The sequence below is a fragment of the Arvicola amphibius genome, chromosome 17, assembly GCF_903992535.2.
Source record: "Arvicola amphibius chromosome 17, mArvAmp1.2, whole genome shotgun sequence".
Classification (NCBI taxonomy): Eukaryota; Metazoa; Chordata; class Mammalia; order Rodentia; family Cricetidae; genus Arvicola; species Arvicola amphibius.
In genome coordinates this window covers 31,859,360-31,870,306 of record NC_052063.2, presented here as the reverse complement: position 1 = coordinate 31,870,306, position 10,947 = coordinate 31,859,360, and the positions used below count along the sequence as shown (strand labels likewise).

General features: G+C 48.0%; 1 protein-coding gene across 1 annotated transcript; it reads left to right on the top strand.

Annotated features, from left to right (window-relative positions):
* Nucleotides 1-2,658: 2,658 nt before the first annotated feature.
* Nucleotides 2,659-10,659, top strand: LOC119803468 (major intrinsic protein of lens fiber). The gene is given in 7 exon segments (XM_038314815.1): nt 2,659-4,573; nt 5,399-5,566; nt 5,933-5,950; nt 5,952-5,999; nt 6,001-6,015; nt 9,013-9,069; nt 9,071-10,659. Coding segments are annotated over 7 exon segments (798 nt in total). The 5' UTR covers nt 2,659-4,213; the 3' UTR covers nt 9,203-10,659.
* The last annotated feature ends 288 nt before the right edge of the window (nt 10,660-10,947 follow it).

The window sequence follows — 10,947 nt, the reverse complement described above, 5'->3', positions numbered from 1 at the left end:
GATCTCTGTGAGTTCGAGGCCAGCCTGGTCTATAAGAGCTAGTTCCAGGACAGCTCTAAAAAGCTACAGAGAAACCCTGTCTCGAAAAAAACAAAAAAAAAAAAAAAAAAACAAAAAAAAAACAAAAAAAAAAAAAAGAGAAGCACAGCTTACTTTCAGTTTTTTGTTTTTTTTGTTTTGTTTATTAAGTCTGGGCATGGGAATGCATCTAAAACTTCCAGCTACTCAGAGCCTGAGGTAGGAGGATTGTAATATCAAGGCCATTCCAGACTATACGTGGGGGCCCATCTCAAAATAAATAAAACAAGCTAAACTAGTAGAAATCAACTAGTATGCGATTATATGTCAATATATATAAATTTAAGTCACTTTTGTGAACTTATCTCCATTTAGAGTTTTGTTTAGTTAAGTTTATTTATTACTTAATGTGTGTGTAGCCAGGGTATAAGTGTGGAGGTTTGTGAACAATCTGAGAGAATTGATTCTCTCCTTCCACTATGTGGGCTAAGAGATCAAACTCAGGAAGGTGACAAGCACTGAGTCACCTCCCGGGCCCCTCCAGCTATGTTTGAAAGACGCTGGCATTTAAATCAATGAGGAGTGTCATGAGGAAGGAAAGGCCTGGGGTTCAGTTATCCGTGCGATTAAGAACTTTTTTTTTTTTTTTTTAGTTTTTCGAGACAGGGTTTCTCTGTGTAACAGCCCTAGCTGTCCTGGAACTAACTCTTTTAGAGCAGGCTGGTCTCGAACTCACAGATATCTGTTTACCTCTGCCTCCCACGTGCTGGTATTAAAGGCATCATCGCCTGGCTTTAAGAACATTTTTTGTCTGTATTATTATCATCATCATCATTATTATTATCATTATTATTATCATCATCATCATAATTATTATTATTATTTATACAATATTCTGTCTGTGTGTATGCCTGAAGACCAGAAGAGGCACCAGACCTCATTACAGATGGTTGTGAGCCACCATGTTGTTGCAGGGAATTGAATTCAGGACCTTTGGAAAGGCAGGCAATGCTCTTAACCGCTGAGCCATCTCTCCAGCCCTGTCTGTTTTTTGAAACAAGGTTTCATTTATAGTCCAGGCAGGTCTCAAATTTATATGTGACCCTCACTAGCCTCCTGCCTTAATCTCTGAAGTGCTGCGATGACAGATGTGAGCCATCACATCGGGGTTAGTGCTGACATCCGATGAGGGATAAAGAGGGGAGGGTTTTGTGGCAGAAAAGAAAACCTTAAAGCATCTGACCCTCTCCCAGTACCACAGCATTACCTGGACACCCCCTTTCTATCTAATTACCAGGAAACACATGTGGTTGATCAATGAAGGCAGTCATTGTAGAGTTAGTACCTTTTAAATAAAGGAATAGTAGAGAGTTACATTAAAATCTGTTCTGTGGGTCTTTTCTGAATCTGGGGGGTGTAGATACTTGTGGGGTGCTGTTGGTTCTCACCACCTGAATATGTTTGGTCATCTTGCGCCTCCAGCTTTCTGGCTAACAGCTGGGAGTCCTGCAACAATGGCTAATTAGTTGTTTGATCAAAGATTTTTTGAATGTATCGTTGATGATACATAGAGAAGAAATTGATGAAGCAGGGTGTGGTTGTTAAAGACAGGAGGACAAGGAAGGTCAGGAAGGAAAGCATCCACTTCCATATGGGGTTCCCAGTCCAGTATAGTTGAGCGCAGCGGTGGGGAGAAGCCTCATTCTTCTGGAACTGGGGACAAGGCCACTGATCTGGGTGTCCTCCGAAGCTTAAGGGAGCAGGGTCCCAGTGGAGGTGAAGTCCCTCTGACATTTTAACAAGGGTGTTTTATAAGGAGTGGTTAGTTCGTTCTGTCTTTTCTGAGGACTGTCTCCATCTCTGAGTCCCACGTTGCAGCAAACCTAGACAGGACATTTAGAGAGGGAGAGCAGACAGACACAAGCAGGTTTTGGAGCAATGAAAAAGAAAGTAGAGGCCGGGCAGTGGTGGCACAGGCCTTTAATCCCAGCACTCAGGAGGCAGAGGCAGACGGATCTCTGTGAGTTCGAGGCCAGCCTGGTCTAAAAGAGCTAGTTCCAGGACAGGCTCCAAAGCTACAGAGAAACCCTGTCTAAAAAAAAAAAAAAAAAAAAAGTAGAGAATTCTTTCTCGGTTACTCGACTGTCTGGTTCAAGGAATACTGAGGCCAGATTTGATTGGAAAAGAGTGGCAGTCGGGGTCTCCAAAGGACACCCCAGTAGGAGCGAGAAGGTGGGTCACAGTTCCCAAGGACGAGGCAGAGGAGGACTGAGTGGGCTCAACCAGTGAGGTAGAGAAAGAAGATCCAAAGGCCTGAATACGCTGGTGTCCCAGGGATCCAGGGAGGATCGGATTGAGTGGGCACAAGCTGTTCAGTATGTTGTCATGCAAGAACAGGGACCAAGGGCTCTGAGCCAGAGAGAGACACAGTCGGCCTGATACCAGGGACTTCGAGAAAAGCCAGACGGCAAAGAGAGGGACTGTGCTCGAGAAAGGGAAGCCTCACATCCAGGGAAACGGTCGAGAGGTAGATACCCTGCCAGAGACCCATTGTGGTACCAAAAGGAAGGCAAAGCCATCAGAGAAAAGAAAGCAAGCCATTTGGATTAATATCCTAAGGGCTATTGAGACTCGGGTCTGACTGCAAACGTGGACGCGTTCCCATGAGTGAGGCAGAGAAGTAAGATCCAAGTGTTTGCAATTCTAGAGTCCAGGAATTCAGAGAGGATGGATTATTAGGCCACAGGCTGTCTTGTGCGTTGTCAGCACAAGAATAGGGATCAAGGGCTCTGAGCCCTAGAGAGCCAAGCTGTGGGTGGTTGGCCTGGGTACCAGGACTGGGTGAGGCCAAAAGGTGAAGAAACCATGCCTGGAGAGACAAGTCCTCACACACAGGACTCGCCGGTTGCTTTTTCTGTTTTGTGACTGTGAACAGCTGTTCTTGGACATGTCTGCTGGTGTGTGTATAGAAGAGTTTCTCTTGGATAGATAAGAAATTCTTGGGTCAAAAAATATGTGTCTGTTCATTTTTTTTTGCACACAGTGCTGTGTTGTATATCAAAGGGTCTGTCTTTACGCTCTAGCATTGGAACTATTTCTGTGGCTTTGTGTCCTCGCCCACATCCACCCCAGCATGTGACTAAGGTCTCGCTTCTCTTATCCCCGACATGTTTACACTTGCTCCTGTCTGAGGACGGTTTCTGGGAGCAGCACAAACCCTGTGTTTCTGGGGTTGACAGAGGTGACCGGGATCTAGGGGTGTCACTGGGCGTGATGGAATAAAGGAACATTAGAGAACCGGAGGATGTTATTTCTCCTCCATTGGTCCCTCCGAGCGCCTGTGACGTCAGCATCTCCTGCTGCCCTTCCACAGACACCAGCCTTTTCCCCATCCAACCTCAAACTGGATACTGCAGAACGACAGAAACACACCTGACTCTTTCCCCCTCTCGAATCCCCAACTCCACTCTCAGCTTATACTCTTCTCTTGCTTTAAAAAGGGCAGCTGAGGGTTTGGGAAAGGGAGGTGCTGGCATAGGCTGGGGTAGGGAACCCGGGGGCTCTCGAGAAAGCCAGACACAGCAGAACTATTCTGTCCCCAGAGCTGCAAGGGTCCACAGATTCCTGTCCCAACCAGCCAATGGGGAGAAGGCCCTCTAATCCTAGGGAACGAAAGAATTCTCTTCAGTTATTCAATTTCCCTGCTGTACCCCACTCCTTATCCCTACCCCCACCCTTAACCCTGATAGAGTCAGAGGAGCCTGAGACCCCCCCCAGGAGTGAGCCAGCCCATATCCCGTGAAGTGAAATCACCTGACTACCTTCCAAGAAATTTGAGGAATGTTCTAAACCAGATGTTCAATCAGGAGACTTGTGAACCCCAACTTTCACACAGACAGACAGTTCCAGTTCTTCATCCAAAAACCCCATATTCCTGGCTCCTGGCTCCTGGCTCCCTGACTCCCTGGCTCACGCTCCAGATGAGGACAGAAAGGCAAATCCAGCTGCTCCATCAGATGTTTGGGAACGGATTCAGACATCCACAGCCAGGAAGGGGTTAAGAGGCAGAGCCAGTTACCCCAACCTGCCCCTCCCAGGGATTAAGAGTCCTCTATAAAGGGGACTGTCTACCCAGGCAAGTCCAGGGGGTTATTAGGGACCCAGGCACTGTGCCCACCCCCCCCCCCCCTTTGCCATGTGGGAACTTCGGTCTGCCTCCTTTTGGAGGGCTATATTTGCTGAGTTCTTTGCCACCCTCTTCTATGTCTTCTTTGGGCTGGGAGCCTCCCTGCGTTGGGCTCCTGGACCCATACATGTCCTGCAAGTGGCTTTGGCCTTTGGCCTGGCCCTGGCTACGTTGGTGCAGACTGTGGGTCACATCAGCGGAGCCCATGTCAATCCTGCGGTCACGTTTGCCTTCCTTGTGGGCTCCCAGATGTCCTTGCTCCGTGCCTTCGGCTATGTGGCAGCTCAGCTTCTGGGAGCTGTGGCTGGAGCAGCTGTACTGTACAGCGTCACCCCGCCAGCTGTCCGTGGAAACCTAGCACTCAACACAGTAAGGGGTGGGGGTGGGATAGGGGTGGGGTGGAGTCATGGTGTCTGGATTGTTGCCCTTACATGTTTATGTTTGCTTATGTGTGTACATAGACGTGTGTGTGTGTGTGTGTGTGTGTGTGTGTGTGTGTGTGTGTAGGAGCAATGAGTGCTTAGGAGGGGAAAAGAAAGTATAGAGGCCAAGAAAGTTGAGTTCAAACTGGGCGGTGGTGGCAGACTCCCTTAATCCCAGCACTTGGGAGGCAGTCAGGTGAATCTCTGTGAGTTTGAGGCCAGCCTGGTCTACAGAACAAGTTCCAGAACAGGCTCTGAAGTTGCAGAGAAATCCTGTCTTGAACCTTTGCCCCCCCCCCCCAAAAAAAAAAGCTGAGTTCATATTTTAGCTTTCATTCCAACTCTATTAGGTTCTTTTGATGTTGTTGCTGTGAGCGGGGAGAGCTAGTCCTGGCCTTCCTATGTAGCCAAAGATAGTCCTCCTGCCTCTACCCTCCAAAGTGCTAAGATTACAGGCATGCCCAAACACATCCGTTTTATGTGGTTCTGGGAACGGAACCCAGGGCCTCAGGCCTGCTGGGCAAGTCATACCAAGTGAGGTGCATCCCCAGCTCTCCCTCCAGGTTCTTAAGGAGACTTAGAGCGCCTCAGTGTCCCTGCCACGTAAGTCAGTCATTTCCACACGGCAACAAGGCAGCACTGAGGAAAATCTAAGGTAGAAACACATAGCCTTCCTGTCCCGGGAGCTGAGCTGCGGGAGGGGACTGTGAGGAGTCTGAGGTGCCCGTAGCAGGGCAGTGCTAACAGTTGCCTCCTTTCTCCCCTTGGTCAGCTGCACGCTGGGGTAAGCGTGGGCCAGGCCACCACCGTGGAGATCTTCCTGACCCTCCAGTTCGTGCTCTGCATCTTTGCTACGTATGACGAGAGGCGGAATGGCCGCATGGGCTCTGTGTGCTTTGGATGTTGGCTTGCTCTGCCTCACCCTGGGCACCTCTTTGGGGTAAGCATGAGAGGTAGAAAATGTCCTACTCAGGATTCTAGGGGTCCCCGAAGCGCTAGCAACCCGTAAGGGTTCTTTCTTCCCCACTCTGCCTTTAATCGTGAGTATTATCCACCTTTTCATTATCAATTGGCACAAGGGATCGATTTCCTTTAACTACTATGTCGAATCTTCCTTGACTCCAGGGGTGGAAATGCACACATCATGGGTAGAACCGGGCTGTTGGTCCGTAAGTCTGTCCCCAGATGGAATTCCAGAGCCAGTATCTACTGTGGAGAGTTATGAACGGTCCTGCTCCATGTGAGCTGTAGGGAGAGAAACTGGGAGGCTGGGATGCTGTCTTAGCTCCAGCTGTGTCTCTTGCAGATGTATTACACCGGCGCAGGGGATGAACCCTGCCCGCTCCTTGCTCCGTGCCATCCTCACCCGGAACTTTCAGCAACCACTGGGTAAGTAGGAGTACAGGGTAAGAGCAAAGAGCACTTTTGGCGGGCCGGACTGCAGGTTGCATTCCGTCAGGATGTGTTGGCTGCTCTGCCAGCACGCAGCTAAGGAGGCTGTCAGGGACTTGGCACGCTGTGCCTGTGCACGTTGCATTATTGTGTCAAAAAGAAACACTCTAAGCTGGGTGTGGTGATACATGCCTGTAGTTCCAGCGCCTGGGAGGCTGATGCAGGAGTACTTGAACCCAGAAGTTGATTCTAGCATGGACGGTACACAGCACCTCCTTTCCAAAACAGACAGACAGGAGGCTCTGGCCATACTGGTCTTCTCTTGTCAGCCGGGCTTTTTAACTGGGTATCCGCCGGATTCAAGAGCTTAGAGCTATTGGATTGCCAGCTACAATCTAAGACAAAAACTTCCGGGTTCCAGAACCAGAATGTAATGCCCATAGGCCCAGTAGCACCTCAGTTTGACTATACTGGTCTCGTACGTGATTCTGACAAATAACATCATTCTTTGCCTCTTGTTTATCAGCCACAAGAATTATATAAAACAAATGAATTGACAATTATCTGTGAAGCAGATAGCACAGATTCTGGCATGGAGTAATCTTCAATAAATAGGGTAATGCTTTTGTTGCTTTGGGCATATGTAAACAGCTTCAAAAGAATCTGCCAAGACGTAACAGCCATTTCCACAGAGGCATTAGTTACAACAGCCAGGGTGGAAGCAGCCCTAATTCCCCTGCTAGAGAAGTGGAAAAGTCAAACGTGGCCTATTGAAGTTCTAATAAGCTATAAGAGAAACCTCAGGGACATTATGCTAAGAGAATAGCCTGTCGCTAAAAGATAATTCTTATATAATTCTACTTACCCCAGGTGGCTAAGACAACATGGAGGTGCAAAGCTGCATTTCCAGCACGCGTTAGGTGATGCAAAGGATCAGGAATCTGAGGTCATCCTAGGCTACACAGCAGTTCAGGGCCAGCCGGTGCTACATGACACCAAAAGGAGAGAAGGGGTAGAGGAAGGGAGCAGAGGGAGAAAGCGGAAAGAAAGGAAGAAAAAAGAAACAGAACTGTTAGAACACGGATAGAATGGTAACTGTCAGGGGCTGGGGTGAGGTCAGGCAGTTTAAGGGCCTATATAGTTTTAATTTATTTATTTTTATTTTTTTAAATATTTATTTATTATGTATACAATATTCTGTCTGTATGTAGGCTGCAGGGCCAGAAGAGGGCACCAGAACCTCATTACAGATGGTGTGTGAGTCCACCATTGTGGTTGCTGGGAATTGAACTCAGGACCTTTGGAAGAGCAGGCAATGCTCCTAACCGCTGAGCCATCTCTCCAGCCCCATTATTTTACAAACTAAAAAAAACTGGAAGTGAGTTATCGACAAATGTGAATATATTTACACTATGGAGCCACACACTTAAAAATCTAAATAAGCAGGTATCAGCTTTGTGCTAATCATAGCCCTTAGTAGGACAAACTTGGAGAACTGCTCGCGTTTCAGACAAGGCGGGGTTACACTTTGACGCTGACACCAGTTTGGGTTACAGAGTGAGACACTGACTCAAAAAACAGCAGTTCTGCAAGCCTGGTGTGCACCCCGACATCCCAGCACTCGGGAGGCAGAGGCAGAAGGATCTCTGTGAGCTCGAGGCTAGCCTGGTTTACAGCGTGAGTTCCAGGACAGGCTCCAAAGCTACAGAGAAACCCCATCTCAAAAAAACAAAATAAAACAAACAAAACTCAAAACCAACTAACCACCCAACCAAACAGAAAACAGTTCTGGGGACGTGGTGCAGTTGTTACATTATCTGCCTGGCAAGTGCAAAGCCGAGTCCATGCCCTATCACTGAAAAAACTTGGACAGGTGGTGCCTGCTGGTCATTCTTGGGGGGCCCAGAGGATTAGGAATTCATGGTCATTTCCAGCTCCACAGGCCAGTTTGAGGTCACCTTGAGGTTAATGAGATCCTGTATTAGGCAAACAATAAAAGCAAAAAAAAAAATAAAAATAAACAGACAATATTTGATAAAGTAAATTTTATGTCATAAAGGGCATTTTACCACATTTACAACTTATTTTCTAAGCAATATATAAACTAGTTCAAAATAACAACAAATAGAATAATGTGTGATAAGGAGATACAGGTAAAACAGAGGAATAAGAAAATGGCCGGGCAGTGGTGGTGCACACCTTTAATTCCAGCACTCTGGAGGCAGAGGCAGGGGATCTCTGAATTTGAGGCCAGCCTGGTTTACAAAACAAGTTCCAGAACAGCCAGGGCTGTTATACAGAGAAACTCAGTCTCTTAGAAAAACAGGGGAAAAAAAAGAAAGAGAGAAAGGAAATGGCCAATGATTGAGAAGAAACAACAGGTTTTGATGCACAGTAGAGTCTAGATAGTTCTAAAAATAGTATTATTTATTTATTTATTTATTTATTTTGTTGTTGTAGTTTGTGGGCGGGTCTCACTAGGTAATCTTGACTGCTGGGAACTCTTTTTGTAGATTAGTCTGGCCTTGAACTCCCAGAGACCCACGAGCCTTTGCCTCCTTAGCTAAGGAGCACCACTACGCAAGCTATATTTATTTTTTTTTTTAATGTATAGGAATTCTGCATTATGTTTGTGTGCTCCATGTCTGCCTGGTGCCCCCCTGAGGCCAAAAGGAGTATTCAGCTCCCTGGGAACTGGAGTTACAGATGGTTGGGAGCTACCATGTTGGGGGCTGGGACTTGATCACGGGTCCTGTACAGAGCAGCAGGTGCTCTTAAAACCAACCACTGCTGCCATCTCTCCAGCCTCATGGAGTCCAGAATGCTTGTTCAGTGCTAGAAACACGTGTTCCACTCGCAGAGGCCCACTACAGCAGCCACAAAGCCCCGCGTTTACTTCCACATGGACAACGCCCAATTGTGTAGGACACTGTTCAGGAAGTCTGGTTTTCCATAGAGCCCCCAAAGCCTGAGCATGCCTTCTTCTTCCCCCAGGTCTACTGGGTGGGCCCACGATCATCGGAGGGGGGCCTGGGCAGCCTCCTCTATGACTTTTCTCCTCTGCCCCCGGCTCAAGAGTGTTTCTGAGAGACTGTCTATCCTCAAAGGAGCCAGACCCAGTGACTCCAATGGACAGCCCGAGGGTACCGGTGAGCCTGTGGAACTGAAGACTCAGGCCCTGTGAAAGATCCTGTTAGAGAGAGGAGTAGGACAAAAATGTCTGGGTTTCAAGGAGGGGCCAACCCCAAGCCCTCCGATGAAGAAAGAGACTGTGGGGAGGGGCATGTACTTCTTTATTTTTAACTTATGTGTGTTTTTAATTTTTTTCTTTTGCCTGTGTGAAATCTTTTAAGGTTGCATTCACGATCTAGTTGGTGCAAACTCCCTTCCTCCCCACCCCAATACCTTCGCCGTGTGTGTGTGTGTGGTGTGTGGTGTGTGTGTGTGTGTGTGTGTGTGTGTGTGTGACTGTTCCTATGAATGTGGGTGCCTGTGGCGGTGTCTGAGTTTTGGGGACACAAAAGCTAGGGAAGGGAAAGAGGTGTCCACATGTTATGTCCCCTGCCCCAGTTTGGTTGAGCACGGAAAATTCAAGACTTAAGTTTCTGGCCTTTACCCTGTTTCCCTGCTTCCAGTTAAGTGTATGGAAGGTATGAAGGATCAAGGGAAGGGGTCACTCCCTCAGGAAGCAGACAGACCGGAAGGGGAGGCAAGGTATTCCAGGGATTGGGAGGGTGGATTCAGGGAGGTGGGTGGGAGAATCGAAGATTTTATTTCCAGATCACTGGTCAAGTGTACCTGAAAATTTTGAGGGATTTTATGGGAGAATATAGCCTACTTATCTCAGGGATACTTGCCCCAGAGACCCGGGGCGGAGGGAGCTCTGAGAAAGGAAACATGGGCTTGAGTTGTCCTGTAGATCTGCATAAACCTGTCTACATCCACTGGCGGGGGTTGCGTGTTCATTCAGAGGCCTTGGGCCAGGGACCTTCCAACCGATATAGGGTTGGGTAGCCTAGAGTCTAGAAAAATGAAGTGGTTTAAAAGGCCCGCCTTATAGCCCTTACAAGTGGTACTGAAGCCCCAGAATTGATGGACTGAGGCTAAAACAGGAAATCTGGTGTCTGAAGCAAATTTACTTTTGAGGGGGGTAAGATGGAGATTATTTAGAGCAAACCGAATTTGCAGATGGCGTCTTCGGGCTCCCCTCACTAGCTCCGCCGTCTTTCCTCTTTGTATGTCTTTCCCTTCCTTCCAGCTACCCTCCCCACGTCCCAGACAGCGGTCTCCTCCTAGCATTGCTTAATTACGGAGATGATTTTTGAGCCCTATCTTGTATTGTTGGTAAAATAGCATCGTCTCAGCAGGGGCGCAGGTGACCCTGAACCGAACAATGAATATTTATTGCAGATCTTTCTATTCTGAGCCTCCTGTGTATACTTCGCACACTTTAAAACGTATGCCTATAGTAAGACAGACAACTCTAACTCTAGCGAATAAAACACAACTCTACACTTCCACACAACTTGTCTAACTAGCTATTTAAGACTTTGGAATAGTCCACCAGGCTGGAAGGGGAAGAATGTCTGTAAATTCTACTTTAATTCGGCCTGGATTCATATTAAAATTCAATAGAACATCCCATAGCGTTTTGGTTTTTTAATTTAGTGCAGACGCCCGACTCAGATAAAACAATACTTCTTGGTTTACCTTATTCCATCACCAATTACCCCTCTCCCTCTCCCGGAGTCAAGTGGATCTGCCCGGCTCGCCCCGCCCCGCCCCACCCACGCGCAGGCGCAGACCGGTCGCTCCCAGCCGAGTGGCGGGAAAGGCAGCGGCCCCGCTCGTCATGGGCAGCCGGCTGTCCGAGGGCTCCGGGGAACTCATGGAGAGCAAGGTGAGTGTATCGAGAGGACCCAGGACCGA